This window comes from Notolepis coatsorum (genome assembly GCF_963971535.1).
Source record: "Notolepis coatsorum genome assembly, chromosome: 19".
Taxonomy (NCBI): Eukaryota; Metazoa; Chordata; class Actinopteri; order Aulopiformes; family Paralepididae; genus Notolepis; species Notolepis coatsorum.
The window spans coordinates 65,978,402-66,002,624 of NC_140183.1; the positions used below are offsets into that span (position 1 = coordinate 65,978,402).

Consider the following 24,223-nt stretch of genomic DNA (forward strand, 5'->3'; position numbering starts at 1 on the left):
AAACATCAATAAATATGTTTATGGATTTACAGGTGCAGCTCAATAAATTAGAATATCGTGGAAAAGTTATTTTATTTCAGTATTTAAATTCAAAAAGCGAAACTCTCGTAGATTAGATTCATTACACACAAAGTGAAATATTTCAACTAGCCTTCATTTGTTTGAATTTGGATGATTATGTCTTACAGCTCATGAAAGCCCAAAATCACTCATCAATAAAAAAAAATTAAATAAAATTTATGTATTTTTCTTTTGTATATACTATAGAAATGTCGGCCTTCTGAAAACTAAGTATGTTCATGTATGTTCACTCAGTACACTTGGTTAGGGCTCCTTTTGCAGTGCACAAATGACTGCATCAATAATACAGTGAAATATACTGACTTTTCCACGATATTCTAATTTATTGAGCTGCACCTGTATTCACCATGCCATGTGTTATTTTATAATGCTCATGAGTCATACAATACAAGTAAACATTATCCTCGCCTTAGCGAGCACACAACAATTAACCAGCTATATCAACAATAAGCAGCAGTTATTAACGGAAATGTTGGTAACTCCAGTAATTTTACTCAAATTGCAACAAATAAAATACTTCACCACACGAAAGAACAAAATGAGAATTATGCTCAGAAACAGATTATATTTATTAGTAAAATAACACCATAGCACCGCCATTAGCCTTTTCATGTCACGCACCATCAAAAGGGCGCGCGTGCACATATACAGTAGTTTAAAAAAAAAAAAAAAAAAAAAAAAAAAATTTAAAAAAAAATATTAAAAATAATTTAAAAAAAAAAAATTTGGGCCACTAATATCGGTATCGGTATCGGCCGATTGTGTTAATTGAACAATCAGTATCGGCGGCAAATTTGCATATCGGTGCACCCCTATTAGTAACCAATTTGACGCATTTTTGTCAGAAACTAGCGAAGCGAGACAAGCCCGTCTGCTGCCTAAGGGCTTGCGTCCACCTGCCGCATATTTCTGGGCGCAAGCGTCTTTTTTCAATTGATCCCAATGGGGAGGGAGCGTATGCGGCTGCATGCTGCCGCCTATAGGAAATGCGCTGCAGTCGGCTTCTTTTTTCAGCGCTTTTCAGCTTTTTTGTGCGGCAGCACCCAGTGTTTAAAGTTGAAACTTTCTGAACTTTTCAGATCGATGCGCTGAGCGCATTTTCAGACAACCAATCACAGCCGTGGCGTTCGTGACACATTCGTAACCTGACACCGGAGTTGCCTGCCTGCCTGCCCACAAGAGACAGGAGCAGTATGAGGGCAAGCGTCTGCTGGTTGGTGGTCATTGCGATTCGCGACAAAGCACAAATACACTAATAACTACACGAATACACTAATAAAAAGCTAATAAAAAGCAAAGGGCGAACTGTGGTGTCAGGCAATAACTATATATATAATTAATATACAATAAAGTGTATTAAAATATGCTATATGTGCAAAACCGCGGCAGTAAAATACGATAAAAAGATGGCTGTCGCTAGATTTCTTTCTCTCTGTCATCTTGCTACAAGATGCGCTTCATTCCAGCACTACCGGCGCACTGCCAGCGTTTTTCAGCTGGAAATGTGCGCTAGGTGGATGCATGCCCTAATAGTCCCTCGAGGGGCTCGAGGCGGCTCGAGTGCCGGTGGCTCACATTACATTCACCCTGAGAAATCTGTTTGCACATTAGTATACATTCACAGTGTTCGACTTACGTAATGATTTGCTCCATTTTGGTCTGAAACGCCGACGATAATCCTCAGTCACAAAGCAAATATGGTGAAAAGTTAACTTCATTCAAGCGAGGCATTGCAACCTAATCTAAAAACTCTGCCTCCTTACCTCCCCGAGCACAATGATATACCAACCTGCTGCTTCATGACATGAGATGGTAATAACATACATAGAGCAATGGCGCCATCGTCTGTAAAAATCAGGTGACTGCAAGTTCTGCAACTAATAGTCCCTCATCCTTGACATAAATCATTTGATGTATAATTAAATCAAAGGAAATGCGTTTGTTTTGGCAAATTCTTCTGCTCTGTGTGACAATAAATAAATGAATGATGATATGTAATTTAAAACCAAAACGAAGGCCTCAGTATGAGTTTAAGACGTATGTTTGTTGAATAAAAAAATAAATGTTGACTCCCGATTTCTTTTTTTGATCCCGATCTTCTGAAAATCACGTGATCGGCCCCCGATCCCGAGATCGGATCGGGACATCCCTATCTTTCTGCAACGACTCATGCCTTGTGGGATTTGACAGCGAGATTTCGGTTTAAGTAACCAAATAAAAATAATATTATCGAGCACCCTCAAAAACCACTGGAGTTCAGTTGAAAGTAATTGATTGCTCATGCCGATCCCTAATAGGTTGCTGTACCTTCGGTTGAAACTAAGGGATAAAAAATTAAGCAACCTACGCACTGGAGGAATGCATTAATACACCCAGTAGTACTAATTTATTTATTTTAAACCAAGCTTAAAGGGGAACTCCAACATTTTGGGAAATTAGCTTATTTAACATCTTCCCTGGAGTTAGACAAGAAGATACATACCTTTTTTGTCTCTGTGCGTGCATTTTAGCTTTGGGAATAGACGCTCCGTTAGCATAGCTTAGCTTCATCACTGGAAGTGAGGCAGGACAGTAGCCTTACAGTGCCTTACAGTGTATTGCAAGGTCTGACATTGACCAAACTTGATATGCATGACCTTGGTGGGCTCTAGGTCAACTCCTGAAAAGGGGGTCAATGTCAGACTTTGCAATCAAAAGTTAAGGGGCTAATAATTCTTGCCATAATTTCAGTGCGCCCCCTAACTTTTGATTGCAAGGTCTGACATTGACCCCCTTTTCAGGAGTTGACCTAGAGCCCACCAAGGTCATGCATATCAAATTTGGTCAATGTCAGACCTTGCAATACACTGTAAGGCACTGTAAGGCTACTGTCCTGCCTCACTTCCAGTGATGAAGCTAAGCTATGCTAACGGAGCGTCTATTCCCAAAGCTAAAATGCACGCACAGAGACAAAAAAGGTATGTATCTTCTTGTCTAACTCCAGGGAAGATGTTAAATAAGCTAATTTCCCAAAATGTTGGAGTTCCCCTTTAATCTTTTACTTCAGAGTTTGTTAGTATCTATACATCAGAATGGCAGCCAACAATGAAGCGTAAACACAAAATTAAACAACCTTAATGCATGGAGGAATGCATTAATACACCCAGTAAGTACTCATTTATTTATCTTATACCGAGCTTAATCTCTTAGTTTGTTAGTATCTATAAATCAGAATGGCAGCCAACGATGAAGCATAAAAACACTAAATGAACAACACTTTTGGGCTCCTACTGTAAATATCCACTACCCAAACAGTGTGTATAGCCTGGTGTGTTGTATGATGTCGTGTAGCTCAACTGGTAGATCATGGCAAGAACTCACAAACCTTTGTATTAACCCTTTCAATACCACACTACAGAAGGTTAACCTTTCACTACCACACTACAGACGGTTAACCGACTGTAGTGTGGTTAACCGTCTGCAGTGTGGTAGTGAAAGGGTTAACGTTCTGTAGTGTGGTAGTGAAAGGGTTAACCTTATGTAGTGTGGTTGTGAAAGGGTTAACCATCTGTCGTGTGGCAGTGAAAGGGTTAACCGTATGTAGTGTGGTAGTGAAAGGGTTAACCTTCTATATTGTCGCAGTGAACGGGTTAACCATTTGGTAGTGAAGGGGTTAAAGTGTCCAGCAAACAGAGCACACTGTAGGTAGAAGCCTGTCCTCTCCGTTTTGCACTTGTGGCCTTGGGTGCTCTCCTCCTGACAAAGGTCAAGGATGGCCTGCTAGATGAGCTAGCTGTGGCACGTAATCACACGAGAGAGGCAGTCAGAGTTAAGGTGATTATAGACACTAGTAATCACCTTAAGGGGTGATCGGTGGTGCATTGATACACAGTGTCTAGTGTAGGAAAACCGGTCACTAAATGTCGAGTTTCGAGTCCCCAGTGTTAAGAGTACAAGGCCAAGTCAGAGTCGTCGAGTCCCCTTTATCCTAGTCCAAGTCATCAAGGTTGAGTCCACTCCACTCATTACATTAACACTTTGATTGCCTAAGGCTAAATTCATGATATACCATAGGTTGCCAGCTCTATTTGTCTATGTAGAAGTTCCCCTTCTTTGCAGGGCTATAACTTTTTAAATTCTATTGCTAAATTGCCATTATTAGGGCCCATTCAATGTCCTATATGTATTGTTCAGGGTGTATGAACGTTAAACTTTTTCATTCACATATTCATACTAAAATATGATCTAAAGTATAAGTATGTTTTCATCTCTTTCTGCAGCTTTCTCCAGAACGTGATCTATAGCCCCAAATGCATTATATTGATGATCAAATACAGTTTGATAGCAATCGGCGCGATATAAAAAAATCCAACTGGACGGACTTCTGGAAGTTACTACACGTAATCTGATGTTGACCGGATGGCCGAGGGGGCGTTTATAATTCCGTGGGCAGCGTTATACCATTCATCTAATGTGGGTCAAATGTTCATCATAGCAGTTAGTATCGTACACATTGAAAAATAACGCTGAATCTTACCGTATCTTCCTCGCGCCGTTGGGCGATGAGCGTGGAACAGACATTTTCCTATTATGGGATATAGAAATATCCGGTCCATTTCCAGGTTGTATAATAATATATACGTCCAAATCATGTTGTTTTTTCGAGTTATTTGCAGCGATCGATGTTCACTGTGTGAAGACTGAGTCTCTCTAACACTAGCGAGTGCCCGGACCCCATATGGAGTGAGTCCTACCGGGTTAAAGGTAACATCCGTTTTTTCGATCTGCCGATCGGCCACCAGATGGCGGTCTTGAACCGCTAGAGGATTGAGAGGAGATCACACTTGTGTCTCAGGGCCCCGGAAAGGAAATATGATTCCGATCACAGATTTTTGAAATATTGATATCAAAGACGAGTTACGGCGTCTTCGGCAACTTAAGCATGGCGGGGAAGGACGCCTAAAAGCGTCTTCCGGCAGTTAAAGTGTTAAACATAAATGACAGTGGTCAGGTCACCATTTCAAATGGGACTTTATTTACTTTGTGACACAATGGTCAAACAAATGCACTAGCCATCAATATCTTATGCCAAATGATTAGGGCATATTACAAAAATATATACCGTACTTTTCGGACTATAAGCCGCGGCTTTTCCCCCCATTTTTCGACCCTGCGGCTTATATAACGGTGCGGCTTATATGTGACTCGACGTGACCAAACCCGAAAATGTAAAAATCTAAATATTGCTTTTTTGACTGCATTGAAATGTTATTTATCTGTTCCCTTATTTGCTAAACTTAATACAACTTGTAAATGAGTTAATTCTTGTTATTTGTCCGACAGTATTGTGTCCCAATGCTAATTACATATGGTAATTAAACATTAAAACACCTGCGGCTTATAGTCCAGTGCGGCTTATATATGTACACATCATTCAATTTAGCTGCTGCGGCTTATAGTCAGGTGCGGCTTATAGTGCGAAAAGTACGGTATACAGTATTTATCAATTAACAAGTCTGAGTCCGAGTCTGCACCTTCCGAGTCAGAATGCAGTCAATGCTCAAGTCCAAGTCATCAGTGCTCATGTCCAAGTCAAGTCACAAGTGCTGGACTCGGACTCGAGTACTACAACACTGGATGAGACCTATTTGGATGAGATGTAATGTCAACTTGCCCGCAGGGCAGGGCGATTCATTGAGTTTCAATTCCAATTCCAATTACTTTTTTTTTTTTTTATATCTTTATTTCGAACATGTAAATCAGGGAGGGGCAACTGGCGGCCCTCACCGACGCTCCATGCGGCCCCAGACTAATATTTATAAAAAAAAAGAAAAAAAAAAAATTATAATTTTTTTTTTTTTTTGCATTCGACTAAGAGGTTGGCAGTCGACTATGGCTCCTTTCGATCGATTAGTCAACTATTCGACTAATAGGGGTCAGCCCTAGTATGGACATATTCAACACTGTTGAAAGTGCCGTGCAGCAATATGGAGGGTTTGATAAACTGTCCGCTGTTGTTACCGATGGAGCACCCGCAATGAAAGGAAAACACACAGGATTCGCTGGGCTTCTAAGGCAGAGTGGCGTTGAGTGTCCAATGCTACACTGCATTATACATCAGGTAAGTTCGCTAACATAATTTCCATCTATTGTGGGTCACTAATAATCAGGGGTGCAGTGGTCTTGCCACGCGGTACCACGCCGTCCCAGCACTTTTCTGAGCAGAAGTACGCGCACGGATGTGCATGCGCACACAAAAATGAAACGTTATTTCATCTGATGCAGATCGCATACAAACATTGAAGTTGACATTCCTTCTGTTGTGCGCCAACAGGAGAGACCACAAGTGTCTCATTAAAGACAGAACCATTATTGACCCACTGTGGGGGAGGGTGAATGGCATGCCAGTTTGATAAAGGGTCAATGGGAGGCATGTAGAATTGCACAAAAAGGAATTCATTATTCTGATGAGTATTGCACTTGGCTACTTGTTTACTTTTGTAGTGTTCAGATAACACTAATAACACTGAAATGCATGTTATGGATATGAAGCACTCAGGAATGTTTTGTTTAGTAGCAGGATAAAAGTTTATACATTTAATTTAACAAAATCATTTATTAATCCACTTTTGATTTACTGTTGTGAATGCAGCATGCAGAATGCTTTGTGTTTGTTGAGCAGTGGGCTTTAAGTTCATACATTTATTTTAATAGAAGCCTTAATTATAATTTGTCATTTTTGTATATAGTTGGGTTACACAGCAATACTTTCAAATTCAGCTGTATTTATAAATTCATAAAGTTGAAATTAAGCATTACTAAATGCGTTTGAAATGGAATAAAAACAAAGTTACAACAAATTATAATAGTTTATATGCCTTATTTATCACATTATTGTGACTATTATGGGCTATTTGAGTGATGGGGTACTACTGGCGGGACAGCCGATAAACAATGCGGCCCCCCAGATTGAGTGTGGAAATTTAGTGGCTCTCACTATACAAAGTTGCCCACCCCTGATGTAAATGAATACAAACTAAATAAATAACTAAACAAAAGCAAAACATAACTCAATTGTCATGTTCGAAAAGGAGTAGGAAGAAGTATGCACTTATTTAATCCTACCCCCTTTATCTTCCCACGATCATGAAAACAAGATAATCGAGAAAGACGCATGCAGTGTCACTCTCATTCTGTCTTGTGTTGTAAATGCAGCGCACCCTTCCTTCATAGCGGTAAGCTCCGCTTCCCCTCCTCTCAAGCCCAGACAGTAGTTTCAGCTTGTGTTGAGGGAGGAGGGAGCCACGGCACATTTCTCCAATTATTTATCTTTGGTAACTCGTAGAAGACGACAGAAAGGCAGCCTTTGGTCGAGAGAAAAAAAGGTAAAACTAATTCAGTCGTCGTCATAAGATGTTCTCAAAATCAATGAGTGAATCGTGTTTAATAATCATGATTTCAATATCAATCAAAATAATCGTGGCTATGATTTATGCCATAATCGAGCAGCCCTACTTGCCCGCACAAAGGGTACATTTCTTTCCCGGTCAAACCCTGTGCTTGTGGATGGCTGTCACACTTAGAACTAAACATCTATTTAGTGGCTTGCCGGTTACAATGTCGCCTTTCAACAATCCAGTATACCTGACTGTCACTGTCAAGAGACGATACAATGGTGATTAATGATAACTCTATTGTAACAAGCAGCCACAGGGAGAGACTGCCAATTAGCTGTATCTCTGCAGATACCCAGAGGTGCTGCGTCTGTCTCAGATTTCTGACTCATTGATACACAATACACAACCGCAAAGCCTATTCTACTGCCTTTATCCCCCAGACTATGGATAGTACAGGCATATTAGTAAACGGAGCAGATTCCTCTTGGTTGTCTTCTAGCAGTGGTGTGCACGTGTTACCTACCTAAACGGGACAATATATAACATATTAAGTATATCACGGCATACATACCTTATGCATACTGCACCTTATGTGAATACTGTATACTTACTTCATCAGAGCATATATTTAGCATTTTTAGATTATATATATATATTGTAACTATATTTATTGTAGGGCAAATTAATATAACTGATAAATATAACTATAATTAATCTTGCACCTTGGCCTTTTTACACTGCCTATTCGCCCATATGTGCATGCACAGAATTAATTATATTGTTATATTGTTTACACTGCCTATTTTTATTCTATTTTGACTTCCCCACTGTACTATAATTTTGACTGTATCTGTATCATGTCTTCTACTACCTGTACCTTCCCTCCCCAACCCTGCTTTGATGCCTGAATTCCCCCAAGGGGATCAATAAAGGAATATCCTATCTTATCTTACACTGAAGTTCTCAGGTTTACAGTGTGAGTGTACGCATGCACACAGTGTAACACACACACCTGTGTCCCATGAAAAGATATGCATTGGAAATGAATGTAGGCAAACGTATCTGAATCAATCTGCCTTTTGTAAGGTGGGGTACCGACCGAATTACATCGGTACTACAGAGTACCGATTCACACTAGATCAATTGGTATCAAATGTCGGTACCTTTACATGTTTAGTATAATAGTGTAATATTACTAGACAAGAGGGAGCCTTTTCCACAAATATATACGTATATTACTGTCCCGTCTCATGGGTCTTTGGAAAGACCAGGCGAGGTCAGAGGAGTTTGATGATATTTACTGAGCATGGCCAGATAATGTTGATATTTAAACATTTACAAACATGATTCATGAGATTTATTTTGTGTGGTGTGTTACAACAATAAACAACAAAATGTTCTAAATAAATAACAATATTCAAATTGTTGATATTTTTTATAAATTAAATATCTTGTTTGTCATTACAGAGAGCGAGAGAGTTAAGTAAGAAAAAACTGTACCGTTTGGTACAGATACCAAATTCCAGGTAGTTTCCTAGCCTTTGCCTCCAGGGCCCCGTTCCCCGTACCTGGATAACTGAGTTAGCCGGATAACTTTCGGTGAAGTCTGACTTAAGCCGGACTTTCCGGTTCCCCGTACCTGGATTGTCCAAATCACCATGACAACAGATCCAAAAGTTTGAGCCTGGTCGAAAGCAGGGTTTAAGTTCAAGTTAGCCGGATGAACCATCGCCACGCCCCCGCAAAGAAGTGACAGCCCGTTTCCTGAAATTATTCCCACAGTCTACGATCTGCATTATACCATTCTGAATTACGTTTTTGTGCTCCATTCTTCCAGAGGGGGCTTTTGAAATGTAAAATAGACCCAAAATGCTGATACTAAATTCACTTTGTCCTAAATAATGCACGTTATATATACCGTGGTGCTCGCTCGGTGCGATGTACACATTATGTGGTTATTTTAATTGTAACTGGGATTAAGATGTCTGATGAGATGCGCTGTTTGACGGATTTGAGAAATTGAATGAGCCGTTGACGTCACATTAATGAATGAGGATAAAGAGATAAAACTTCATTCAAAATAAAGGATATTCTAAACACGGGTCTCTCGTTCATTAATGTATAAACAATGAATTTATCCCATCTGGCACAGTGGCGCAGTGGTAGTGCTCAATCCTGGCAACCCAGCGACCGGTGTTCGAAACCCCGTGTTTCCAATATAATTTTTTGGAATATAATATTAATGATTATACGCCAAAGTAGCCTAGTTTTAAGTTAAAATATTATAAATCTACATGCATTGAGGATGTCATTCTTTATATAGCTCTCAACGTGCACCAAATTGAATTATTCCTACATCGCAAAAAGAAGGGGAAGACTAGGTTTCGAACCCCGGTCGTCTGCGTGAAAGTCAAAAGAAGAACCCGTTACACCACAGTGGAGATAAGTAAAAGATCGACCATACATCAATCAATGGGAAGAGAGCCGTATCGTTATCCTGTATAACAGTTTAACTAATTATTTTCGCTAGCAAGATCTCATTTGATTATTCAATCCAGCAGGCAAGTTTAAAGAAATATAATCTGATTGATTGAGGTAATGAGGGACTTAAAATTAGCCTATAGATAACGCATTTAACTTGTCGGCGAGGCGATTGAGCCGTACTGCAATATGTTAATAAAGTTTTAAATCAATGAATCAATCAATGCCGCTAGAGAATCAGGATCTCTGCTATCGATACGTGCTGGCTTTTCAACTGGAGCGGCCGCGCGCACTTATCCTGGGTCTCAAGTCTGGCTTGAGTTAACAAGACTGAATCCACCTTCGAGGAACAGGAAAATCCCGGCTTCAAACATCGGGTTAACTGAATCTGGATAATGACATCTTGATCGACTTAGTTGAACCAGGTACGGGGAATAGGGCCCAGGTATCTTTGCAAAACTGACAATCTCATAACATACTGTAAGTGCTAGAGATTCAGCAGTGGTGCAGTAGCTCTACACAGGGAAACACTGGTTTCCAGTAGAAATGCATGGGATGACGTATCTGCTAATCCATGCCAACAGAACTGGTCTCGCCGTGGAGGAGCGAGGGGACCCAGGAGTCTATATGGAGACTGACCCTCTGGAAGAGAGAGGGGACCCAGGAGTCTATATGGAGACTGACCCTCTGGAAGAGAGAGGGGACCCAGGAGTCTATATGGAGACTGACCCTCTCTGGAAGAGTGAGGGGACCCAGGAGTCTATATGGAGACTGACCCTCTCTGGAAGAGAGAGGGGACCCAGGAGTCTATATGGAGACTGACCCTCTGGAAGAGAGAAGGGACCCAGGAGTATATATGGAGACTGACCCTCTGGAAGAGAGAGGGGACCCAGGAGTCTATATGGAGACTGACCCTCTCTGGAAGAGAGAGGGGACCCAGGAGTCTATGGAGACTGACCCTCTGGAGGAGAGAGGGGACCCAGGAGTCTATATGGAGACTGACCCTCTCTGGAAGAGAGAGGGGACCCAGGAGTCTATATGGAGACTGACCCTCTGGAAGAGTGAGGGGACCCAGGAGTCTATATGGAGACTGACCCTCTGGAAGAGAGAGGGGACCCAGGAGTCTATGGAGACTGACCCTCTGGAAGAGAGAGGGACCCAGGAGTCTATGGAGACTGACCCTCTGGAAGAGAGAGGGGACCCAGGAGTCTATGGAGACTGACCCTCTGGAAGAGAGAGGGACCCAGGAGTCTATGGAGACTGACCCTCTGGAAGAGAGAGGGGACCCAGGAGTCTATGGAGACTGACCCTCTGGAAGAGAGAGGGACCCAGGAGTCTATGGAGACTGACCCTCTGGAAGAGAGAGGGGACCCAGGAGTCTATATGGAGACTGACCCTCTGGAAGAGAGAGGGGACCCAGGAGTCTATATGGAGACTGACCCTCTCTGGAAGAGTGAGGGGACCCAGGAGTCTATATGGATACTGACCCTCTCTGGAAGAGAGAGGGGACCCAGGAGTCTATATGGAGACTGACCCTCTGGAAGAGTGAGGGGACCCAGGAGTCTATATGGAGACTGACCCTCTGGAAGAGAGAGGGGACCCAGGAGTCTATATGGAGACTGACCCTCTGGAAGAGAGAGGGGACCCAGGAGTATATATGGAGACTGACCGGCCCTCTGGAAGAGTGAGGGGACCCAGGAGTCTATATGGAGACTGACCCTCTGGAGGAGAGAGGGGACCCAGGAGTCTACTGTATATGGAGACTGACCCTCTGGAAGAGAGAGGGGACCCAGGAGTCTATATGGAGACTGACCCTCTGGAAGAGAGAGGGGACCCAGGAGTCTATATGGAGACTGACCCTCTGGAAGAGTGAGGGGACCCAGGAGTCTATATGGAGACTGACCCTCTGGAAGAGAGAGGGGACCCAGGAGTCTATGGAGACTGACCCTCTGGAAGAGAGAGGGACCCAGGAGTCTATGGAGACTGACCCTCTGGAAGAGAGAGGGGACCCAGGAGTCTATGGAGACTGACCCTCTGGAAGAGAGAGGGACCCAGGAGTCTATGGAGACTGACCCTCTGGAAGAGAGAGGGGACCCAGGAGTCTATATGGAGACTGACCCTCTCTGGAAGAGAGAGGGGACCCAGGAGTCTATATGGAGACTGACCCTCTGGAGGAGTGAGGGGACCCAGGAGTCTATATGGAGACTGACCCTCTGGAAGAGTGAGGGGACCCAGGAGTCTATATGGAGACTGACCCTCTGGAAGAGAGAGGGGACCCAGGAGTCTATATGGAGACTGACCCTCTGGAGGAGAGAGGGGACCCAGGAGTCTATATGGAGACTGACCCTCTGGAAGAGAGAGGGGACCCAGGAGTCTATATGGAGACTGACCCTCTGGAAGAGAGAGGGGACCCAGGAGTCTATATGGAGACTGACCCTCTGGAAGAGAGAGGGGACCCAGGAGTCTATATGGAGACTGACCCTCTGGAAGAGAGAGGGGACCCAGGAGTCTATATGGAGACTGACCCTCTGGAAGAGAGAGGGGACCCAGGAGTCTATGGAGACTGACCCTCTGGAGGAGTGAGGGGACCCAGGAGTCTATATGGAGACTGACCCTCTGGAGGAGTGAGGGGACCCAGGAGTCTATATGGAGACTGACCCTCTGGAAGAGAGAGGGGACCCAGGAGTCTATGGAGACTGACCCTCTGGAAGAGAGAGGGGACCCAGGAGTCTATATGGAGACTGACCCTCTGGAAGAGAGAGGGGACCCAGGAGTCTATGGAGACTGACCCTCTGGAGAGCGGAGACGGCCAGCGATGGCCATGATACAATTAGAGCCACGCCGATGCCCCCACTGACACTTTGATTTACAATCCCCACTGGCTAGCTGCCACAATACGGTGTGTGTGTGTGTGTGTGTGTGTGTGTGTGTGTGTGTGTGTGTGTGTGTGTGTGTGTGTGTGTGTGTGTGTGTGTGTGTGTGTGTGTGTGTGCAGCATCCTTCACACAGCATCACACTGGTTAGTTTGAAGCAAGATATAGGGAGAGATAGAGAGAGAGAGAGAGAGAGAGAGAGAGAGAGAGAGAGAGAGAGAGAGAGAGAGAGAGAGAGAGAGAGTAGAGTGTGTCTGTGTGTATCCTTCATCAAGCATCACACTGGTTAGTTTGAAGCAAGATGGAGAAAGAGAGAGAAAGGAAGACAAATAGAAAGAACAAAAAAGACAGAGAGAGAAAGAAAATTACAACAGTGTGTGTGTATGCGTGTGTGTGTGTTTGTGTGTGCGTGCGTGAGATCAAGGATGCCCCAGATCTGCCTGTGGCCAGCGCAAGCACTCCCCCGCCACTCAAAGAAGACCCTCCTGAATTCACATTGGGTTTCTAGGCAACAAGGACTCTGGCAGCTTGCCAATCTCGTCTTTCAACTTCCGGTGAGCCTATGACACACTGCATCAAGAAATGGATATTATTAGCCTTCAAAGTCTGTACATAAAAAAATAAATAAAATACCATGCCCCTTGTTCTATTTATTTACAGATAATGAGCTAGCTAAATAGTGTTGTGCTTATACTGTAGATGTATAATTTGTTCCGTTTGGGATTCATTATCCTCATACTAGCTAGCATCTTAATCACAAAGTTCAGCTACAGGAAATTAAGAGACAACTGCAGAAGTGGGCAGGGCATATCCGACCGCGGCCCCGGAGAGCCTGGCTGTCACGCCAGGCATTCCACCTGCCACAAAACGCCTCCAGGGCCCTGTTCCTCGTACCTGGTTCAACTAAGTCGATCAAAAGTCCCATTAGCCAGATTAAATTAACCTGATGAATAAATCCAGGCTTTCCCTGTTCCTTGAAGACGGTTTCACTCTTGTTAATTCGAACCAGACTTGATACTCAGGATAATTGTAGCAGAGGCTCTGGCTAGTAGTAACGTCTATGTTGTGATTTTTAGTGCACAATAAATATTCAACATTCTCTTTTGAGACTCCGCCTCAGACTCTTATTCTTTGGCACTAAACGCTAAACATTGTCACCATTATGGCTGTCCGCATTATGTCATTAATTGTCGATCAGTGATGACACAGGTTAGCCACGTTAACGTGAGCTAACGTTAGGTTAGCCAGTTAGCGTGAGCTACCGGTAACTGTTAGATGGAAAGAATTAACGTTACTGGTGAAAAAGTGATTTACCTTGGAATACTCCTTTGCCAACTTGCAGTACTTTGCTTGCAGGTCTGCAGCCATTATTGCTGGATTATGAATAGTCCCAACTTTAGCCAAGGTAACGTTAAGCTAAAACTAGCTCTTCAGCTAATGCTAAATAACACCAGCAAGCTCCCTGTCACAGCGCTCTGTCGGGACGATGGCATTTAAGAAAGTATCTGCTGTTAAAATGACAAACAGCATTGACACTTTAATTCACGGTCGATTAAAAACACGTTTGTTTTATAATGCTGACTCTCAGCAGGAGGATACCACACATGTTGTTGATAAATTACGTCATATGGTATCGGAGCATAGAATTAGAGGGTACTCGCCGATACCGATACCAGCATTTTAGGCAGTATCGGAGGCATTTCCGATAGTGGTATCGGTATCGGAACAACTCTAGTTGGCAATGACAGCAGCCAGCTAGCTCACTTGTTTGATGATGTCACATTCGCTATTAAGTAAAAACAAAATCACATGTTCACATGGGTGGGTGGGTGCATATTAGTATTCTAATAGTTCCCAGTGTCTATCGAATAGTAATTGTGAGTTTTGCCCATTCCTACCATCAGTCCGGCAGCGTGGCTACATGGGTAGAGCTACAAACTCATGATCGGAAGATCACCGGTTCGAGACCCGGTCAAGGCCGTTGTCGGAAAGTGGTGTGGTTGTCCAGCAGGGGGCACTCTGTCCTCTGGACTAGTCAGTAACAATGCCCCTGTTACGGTGATAGGGAGACCGTACAGCTGCGAGTGCCGTCCTTCAGATGAGACGCTAAACCGAGGTCCTGACTGAATCTCGCCGTTAACACTTTGAGCGCCACTCACAGCTAATCTCGGGTTTACGATAGTGACGCTGAAAGCCATGTCACGGCTTTTCTCGGATTTTTTTTTCTTCTTTTTTAGCGATCTGAAATCATATTGCATCACCCGAGCCTACCGTTGGAAATCCAGGGGCCGCCGGCGATCAGATGTGAAAAAAGCGCCCCCTATCGTCTCCCAGATGGTAAATCACCCTTTTGGAATGGACTCAATGAAAATGGATGGGGGAAAAAAAATATTCCAGTCCACATTTTCCAGTCCACTGATGCAGCCGGAGTTACCAGAGTTCATTCTGGATCCTCTGAGCCGCAGCGAGCATGGGTTATACTGTACACACGTTGGATCAATATACTTATCGATTTTTTCGAATGGTGATCAGGAATTGGAATATACCATTTGGATACCATCTGATGTCAGGTAAGGAATCTATGTTATCAGTGTTAGGATAATCAGACTAGTTTTCGAGGAGATATAATCTTTTTTGTGATATGTGCTCTAGCTGTTTCACTGTAAAATCCATGAGGAAATGAAAGCAGCTATTATCAGCGCGCGGCTCGAACGTGCACGTATACTATTGATCATATAGCGTTTATTTGAAAACAATTCATAAATAGGCTGACAAATATCAACGTTCTGGAATATTCCAGTAAAAGGCGATTATCATAGAATAGGTTGTTTTTCACCTGAAAACGGGTGCTTTTCAAAATGCTCTCAAACGGAAATGAAGCAATAAAAAACCAATCTGCCTTGACAACACTGACTGGAAAATGATTCTTTGATAAGCGACGGGCAGATTAGACGCATAGCCATAATTTAAAACATAGATTAGGCGATATTAACGTTAACATTGGGAGTGGACCGTGGCATTCAAGGGGGTAAAAAGGAAAACACGGCGTGGCGCTCAAAGTGTTAAAGAACCCAGAGTAGGGCAAAGAGTAGGGGATTCCCAGACGTTCCTGGCCAAATTCCCAATCAGGTCTCTGACATCAAGGCCACCTAATCATCCCTTCCCCTTAACTCATTGACCGCCACGCTGTTTTCCCATCTCTATTGGGTTATTGACCATTTCCGCGATGTTTGCGGGCCCATCATGTGTTTAAGCATTACATCAGTGAATGTAAAAAATACAGAGTGGTTTGTAGGGCTGTCTTAAATGCTTCGAAGCTTCGAACGTTCGATTCGATGGCACAAGCTTCGAACATGTGAACTACCCATCCCAGTTAGGACAGCCGAATCCCGTCCAATCTTTCGCCGTCGACTAAAGACTCACTTCTTCAACCATTATCTGAAAGGATAAAAAAAAAAAAAATAAATCCAACCGTGACTAACCTTACTGTCATGCACTTGTCCTAATAAACTAACCTACACTGTAACACGCAACACTTTGATGAACATTGTTACTCAGCTGATAGAGTACAGATTGTTACTCTTGCTGTCTTGTCGTACAGAACTTGTAAGTCGCTTTGGATAAAAGCGTCAGCTAAATGACTAAATGTAAGTGTGTGTGTGTGTGTGTGTGTGTGTGTGTGTGTGTGTGTAGGTGTGTGTGTAGGTGTGTGTGTGTGTGTGTGTGTGCGCGCACCTTGTAGAATTCCACACATAAGAAAGAAATATACTGGGATGAATAAACAAAATAAAAATGCATGAACATTCACTGATAATTGGTCTGTAGTGGAGTCTACAAGGTCTACATTGCCGGACCATGTAGAATCCGGACCTTGTAGACTGACATAATTCTGTGCATAGTTTAGTCTACACAGGCCATATTTCAAATAATCAAAATCTTACTTCATTCATCTTAAACATTCTTGATTTGGGGGATTGGTAGTTCCCATGAAATCTGAAGTTGTTCAAACGACAACAGCGATCCACCTTGAATTAAATCACACAGCAGAGTGAAACCTTGTTGGATGCGTCAGTCACGAAAGGGGCTACTTAATTAATTAATCCAACCACTTTATTTATAGAGCACATTTAAAAACAACAACGTTTACGAAAGTGCTGTACAAGTCCCACAACATTAAAAAAAAAAAAATAATAATATTAAAAGAAAAAGAAAAAGTAAAAAAAAATATTTTTTTTAATTTTTTTTTGAAGCTTCGAATTAAAATCGAAGCTCGGCCCCGAAGCTTCGATTGCCAAAAAAAGCTTCGAAGGTCAGCCCTAGTGGTTTGTGAACAATAAACCATGCCTAGGGGTGGTCGTTAGACCCCCCTAGGCATGGTTTATTGTTCACAAATCACGACTGCAAGTGGTGTAATGCTTTTATACAACTGCCACATTCATCCAACCTTATTGCTAGGGGTGGACGGTATGGTCTAAAATGTATATCACGGTATAATTTGAAGCATAGACGGTAACGGTATATATCACGGTATCAGTGTTTCTGTTAGAATAATTTTTTTTGCCTGATAGGCAGGCTATATAAAGAATGACATCCTCAAGGCATGTAGATTTATAATATTTTAACTTAAAACTAGGCTACTTTTGCGTATAAAGTCATTATATTCCAAATAAAATAAGTCCAGAGTCGAGACTCCTGCTCCCATTGCAAACAGCGGGGCTGGATTTTGCTAGAAGCATATGTAGCTGCAGAGCCGCAGAGCGAATTGAATTGAATAAGAATTGAGACAAAGGTGCCACTCATCCTCAGCTTTAAGAATTGACAATTGTGTCAACAAATTGACACATGTGTCAACAAATTGACACACAAAATGCTTAGAGAGAGGGTGGGGGGGCGCTGTTTGACGGGCCTGTGACCAGACCTGAAAGAGCCCCTGGTTCTGCGGCTCTGCAGCTGCATGCTATTCGCAAATCCACTGCTACAGCCGTCCTCCCGGCTCCCGCTGCTGCCGTCGTTATCATAACACTACACACATATCGTAATGTTTACAGCAAACTGTAGTTGATCACCAGGTATGTTTTATTAACGTAGAATAATTCATATAAGAAAAACGATAGGGAAATATCTTACCTTTCTCCACTGGTTAAAAATGCCAGGAACTGAAATTGAAACTTGCTGTGCGCCGCGGTGATATGTGTTTATTATGAAATGACAATTACGTGTTGACACGCCCACTGCGCGAAGCCTCCTAAATAACTTTTTCCAGTTTGCACATATCTATTATCTATGACTAATTCTATCTATTTTTAGGGGCAAATGCGATTGAAATAGTCGCGCTGTGGTTACATGACGTCATTGCTATTTTAGAGCTGCACTACCGGTTACACGGTATAGTCAAAATCCATACCGTAGAGCAAATTAATACCGTTACCGTTTATACCGTCCACCCCTACTTATTGCTATACAATAAACACACATTAATCGAAGATTTATTGAAAAAACCATCCGCCAGAAAAAGTAGTTCCCACAACTACAAAAAGACAAGTTGCCTCCATGTGGAAGCAGCTTGAAGTGCATCCAACCAACTAACACATCCAACTGTGTGTTATTGGAATGATTGAGAGAAGTTGCCTCCATGTGGAAGCAGCTTGAAGTGCATCCAACCAACTAACACATCCAACTGTGTGTTATTGCATCCAACTGCCTTTCAACTAAGGCATCCAACCAACTAACACATCCAACTGCCTTTCAACTAAGACATCGAACCAACTAACACATCCAACTGCCTTTCAACTAAGACATCCAACCAACTAACACATCCAACTTTTCTTTCGTTTTTAATTATGAAGTTAGTGGTTATTGGAATGATTGATTGATTGAAAATTGTATTACCAGATGCAGAATGGGTACAATACAGTACGGCTCAATACACACAATTGTTAAGGGGATGCAGACCTACTTTCTATATAACTTCATTCTTAGATGCTTCTATAGAAAGTAGGTAAAACAAATTAAAACGTTTTCTTTGCCCTATAGGAAAAAAAAGTTTTCTTCGCCCTATTTTTTTATTTATTTTTTTAAACCTACTGTAGAGGGCCTAAACTTAACCAGTTGGAAACCAAGCGTACAGTAATAAAATTAGCAATCAATCAATCAATCAACTCAATAGGCCATGCTCACTTAGAACAGCGCAGCACCCAGCTCTCTCTCAGTCTGACTATCCCCCGCGTTGCAGACAGGAGTGTGTGTGTGTGTGTGTGCGTGTGTGCGTGTGTGTGTGTGTGCGTGTGTGTGTGTGTGTGTGGGGGGGTGTGTGGGGGTGTGTGGGGGTGGGTGGAGACTGAGCCAGCGTCGGACAGTGTGAGAGTGAGGGCTGCAGTCAGAGAGAAGGAAAAATAAATTGAAAAGAAAATTGAAAATTAATCAATCAATCAATCCGCGATTTTTCTTTTGTTCTATAATGACTCAAGACCCATCAATTACATCATCCAACATTGTTTAAAGGACTAAGACATTCGCCGTGACAGAATCGCTTCATATTTAGTCGTTATGAAGCTATCAACATATCCATTTTGTTAAAGATTATTGTCCGCCATCTTGTTTTCTCCCGGAGTGAGCCGGCGGAGTGATATGTGATTCGGTTGTGGGCGGGTCCTGGGCCCAGGACCGTGGATTGTTCCCAATAAATAAGTGTAAATGGACTGTTTCAGCCAATCAGAATCGAGAAATTTGCATGCCGTTGTATAATCTGTATTATAGCTATGGAGATAATAGTATGGCTCATTTGACAGGCATTGTTTATAGTCCAACACTGCCAAACCAGTTCATTTCTACATACTTTAGTTTGTGCGCTATTCCACACTAAACATCGGCCCTTTCCAAAATAATCCAGTATTTTTTTCTAGATCGAGAGATATGACGTGTTATATGCATATGCCCAAATAGTCCGGGTTGCTCGTCTGAAACTCCAAATATTTCCAAATCAAAAAAGGTATATACCATATGTTTCTTCACAAAATCATCAAGGGGGGGGGTCATTTTACCTCGAAGCTGCGATTGTTACCAAAAGCATGTTTAGGTTCGGTAAAATACGACACTGTAATCGATACAAAAGCATGTTTTAGGTTCGGTCAAATAGACCTAAAATAGACCATACCTTAGTCAGAAATGAATAATCCCAGTCGTCCCATCACGATCGCAATTGGGCATGGCTATCATACGGAAAACAATAGGCTTGAGGCGATCAAATCTCCGACAGATTGCTGTGTCCTGATTCACTTTGAGGGGGAGGGGTTCCTGCTCTTTTTTTGCACAGAGAGAGAAAGACCCAGAGACCCAGTTCAAAAGGTAGGCGATACTACCACCTGGCGAGATTCGATCATCATTGCAATTTTAACGTAGGCAGTGGTGCCAGGGAGACACAGGGAGGTCCGGGCGAGTGTTTAGAATGGGGATCAAAGGGAAAAGATCAAAGGATCTAAAAACGAGAAAAGACGTTTTTGGCGCTGAATGGTTGGATTTGAACCACGAGAATACTCGTTTTTGGCACAGAAAGAGTTAATTTGCTGATATCAAACCCCGTCTCCTGAGCCGTTCAGCCATTGTGTAGTGTGATGTGTGCCTGGTGCCAGTGTATGGCAGCCATTGAGCCTGTGTAGTCCAAGGTTGGGTGCTACCAGTGGTGGTGAATGAGGCAATTTCCACCCTACATTGTGGGGAGTGCTTTGAGTGTCTAGAAAAGTGCTATATAAATGTAATGAATTATTATTATCAATGAACTAATAGAACATTTACGGAAGCTATTACTGTCCGTTGGTTTATTTTAAAATTAGAACCTAACATCAACTCTGTCTGTCCAACATATGGATACTAGTCATTTGAGATGAATTAAAAACAGATGTAGAGGGACAGACACATCGGATCGATGTAGCCGCGCAATGTTAAAGGTCAAAGGGAGCAAAATGTCCTGATAATACCGGTGTTTTATTATTCATGGGAGATTCACATCACCGCGGCAACCCTACAGGGGCCCTTCATGTGGCGAACCATCATGTCGGTCACATAGTGGCATGCAATGAAGAACACACACACGCCCACTCTATCACACACACGCCTACTCTCTATCACACACACACACACACACACACACTCTCTCTCCCACACACACACACCCACTCTCTCTCCCACACACACACACACACCCACTCTCTCTCACACACACATGCCACTCACACTCTCTCTCTCTCTCTCTCTCTCTCTCACACACACAACACACACACACACACTAACCACCAGAACCTATCAGCAGCCATAAGCAACAAGTACAGCGTGTGTGAAGTGTGTGTGCGTGCGTGCGCATGGGTAATCTAAAGCAAGATGAAAGGCGGGAGGGAGAAAATGGAAAGTGAACGGGGAGAAGAGGCCGTGAGAGAGGATGAATAGAGACAGAAAGAGGGACATGACATGTAGAGACTGAGAGAAGCTCTTTGTCTGCGTGCTTTCCCATTCGCTTTCATCGCTATGGTGACTGCTATGCCATTAAAGTGCATGTGTGTGTGTGTGTGTGGGTGTGTGTGTGTGTGAGTGAGTGAGTGATCGTGTGATTGGGCATGAGTGTCTGTGTATATGTGTGAGAGATAAGAGTGAGTGGGCATGAGTGTGTGCATGTGTGTGCGTGAGTGGGCGTGTGAGTGAGTGGCCGTGTGAGTGTGGACGTGAGTGTGCGTGTGATTGGGCATGAGTGTGTGTGCGTGTGTGTGTGTGTGTGTGCGCGCGAGTGGGCGTGTGAGTGAGTGAGTGGGCGTGTAAGTGTGGACGTGAGTGTGTGTGTATTATGTGTGTGTGTGAGAGAGACTGAGTGAGTGAGTGAGTGAGTGTCTGTGTGTGTGTGTATGATTGGGCATGAGTGTGTTTATATATGTGTGTGTGTGTGTGAGAGAGAGTGTGTGAGAGAGTGAGTGGGCATGTGTTTATGTGGGTGTGTGTGGGCATATGTTTGTGTGTGTGTGTGAGAGAGAGAGAGAGAGAGAGAGAGAGAGAGAGAGAGAGAGAGAGAGAGAGAGAGAGAGAATGACTGTGTGTGAGAAAGAGAGAGTGGGAATTAGTGTGTGTGAGGCCATCATGTGTGTGTGTGTACTGCAGGGGCGTAGCTGGGGGGGGGGGTAGCTTAGGATGATTCCAAGGGCCCAGCACTGGGGGGGGGGGCCCAAATTTTTTTTTTTTTTTTTACTCGACATCACTCAGGTGTATTATTGATGCTCTCATTGATACTATGTTTGTTTCTGAAGTGTGTGTGTGTGTGTGTGTGTGTGTGTGTGTGTGTGTGTGTGTGTGTGTGTGTGCGCGTGTGTGTGTGAGAGATATATATAGAGAGAGAGGGGGGGCTTTGGTAGACTATTGCATTGGTCCATTAATTGAAGATGAACGCAATGCGACATCCTTTACTAGGCTCACCCACCAACAGTGCAGGTGCTGAACTGCTGATCCGAATGTATAGGTAAAAACCATATTATGCGTTTTCATCAATAAAAAAATGGCAAAAAATAAATCCGCTTGTGCGCTTACGCGCGCTCGCATTCACTGGGGGCCTACAAATACATTCTTTCATGGGGCCCAGAATCTGGAGCTACACCCCTGTGTGTGTGTGTGTGTGTGTGTGTGTGTGTGTGTGTGTGTGTGTGTGTGTGTGTGTGTGTGTGTGTGTGTGTGTGTGTGTGTGTGTGTGTGTGTGTGCGCGTGTGTGTGTGTGCGTGTGTGTGTGTGTGAGAGAGTGGGCATGTGTTTGTGTGTGTGTGTCTGTCAGCTCAGTGGGCATGAGAGTGTTCCTACCCAAAGAGCAGCTATCACAAGAGAGGTCTCGATACGATTTTATCACAGCACAGTGTGAATTCCCGTACTATGTAAACAGAAAATTTTATGGGCTTTGGTTGCAATTTACAATATCCGTCTGGTGAACTTAAAGACGAGCCTCAGATACAACCCATATTAACTGACCTTTATATCAATAAAGTGAGTGAGTGAGTGAGTGAGAGCTTATCTGTGTGTATGTGTGGGGGGGGGGGGGGGCTACTTACTGCCCCAGAGAGGTATATCTTTGCTCTCTGCCTTCATGACGATAGAGGCCATCGTCATGGTTACGGGGATGGCATCGAAGTAGGAGGAGTGTGGGGCCAGGGTGAGGATGGGTGCCTCCGTCGGCAACGCCCTCCGACCTTTTACCGTCATCCAATGGAAGCCTCCGGCAAACCACATGACCCGCATGATGGTCTTCAGAGCCACATCCACGAATCTGGGAGAGAGAGAGAGAGAGAGAGAGAGAGAGAGAGAGAGAGAGAGAGAGAAAAGAGAGAGAGAGAGAGAGAGAGAGAGAGAGGGGGTAGAGAGAGAGAGGTTAATCTCCACTGCTGATAAATGTATCTTTAAATTGAGGTAATAGGTAGATAATATATACAACATAATGAGTGAAGTCATTGGCAAAACGTCTGATGACTTTAAACAAGGAATTCTCTATTCTATCAAGCTAGCTATGAGATTCATGCAGACAGCGCTGCAGAGACAGCTGAGAGTAAACAATGACTATTATGACTGACAGACTGAGTTATATATGTAAACATGGAATCTGCTCAACAAACTGTGATGACAGCATTTTAAAAATTGCCACAGGCTTTTTTCTCTATATTATGTTCTGTAAAAAAATAAAATGATAATCATCAACACAAGGGGAGAGAGCATCTCTGAAGACATTTAGCTGTGCACCTCCTAAGATCCACCCCCCCAGCAAGATTAAACATTAAGAATCACCCCAGAAAAAATCATGAAATCCGATCAAGCACGGATAAGATTGAACAAATCTTGCATTCCACAATTAAATGGTATTTTCTTTGTTAAAATAAGGGGTCTACATGTTAAAATAATAGCTCTAAATTTTTTTTAATCTACTTTTTCTCCCCATTTTTCTATTTTTCTCCCGTCCCCAATTTCGTATTGTCCAATTCTACCCTCCCCTGTCTCGAACGTTGTTAGGCCATGCCTCCCACAAGCCAGCTGCAATGTGGATGAAGCCTTGCATCACGTGTCCCCCCCGGTACTCGAGGAGGCAGCCGTCGCATCTTTTCACCTGCACAGCGCGATCTCTCAGCGGCGAGGGTCTGCGTGGGAGGGACACGCCGACCTCGTCGCTTCCTGATTCTACCGACCTGTAGGAGTCGCTGTCCACAACGTCCGATCCCCACCCACCAGCTTCCCACCCCCTAATACTGCCAATTGTATTAGTATGAACGACCAGCCAAGCTGGTAGCAACGCCGAGAGCTGGGCTCGAGCCCAGCATCTCCTGCGTTGGTGGCGAGCGCCTTGCCCACTGCGCCACCTAGCCGCCCATAGCTCTACAATTCTGACAGCCATCACTGATATAGAGT

The 24,223-nt window shown here is 43.4% G+C and overlaps 1 protein-coding gene across 1 annotated transcript in view; it reads right to left on the reverse strand.

Moving 5' to 3' along the window:
* Window positions 1-24,223, reverse strand: part of LOC311245750 (lysophosphatidylcholine acyltransferase 1) — a gene marked incomplete at both ends in the record, with an annotated part of 164,662 nt that overhangs the window by 71,526 nt on the left and 68,913 nt on the right. The window contains one exon of the mRNA XM_084335722.1: window positions 22,882-23,096. Within this exon, the coding sequence (XP_084191848.1) occupies window positions 22,882-23,096 (215 nt within the window). The remainder of the gene's footprint in view (window positions 1-22,881; window positions 23,097-24,223) is intronic.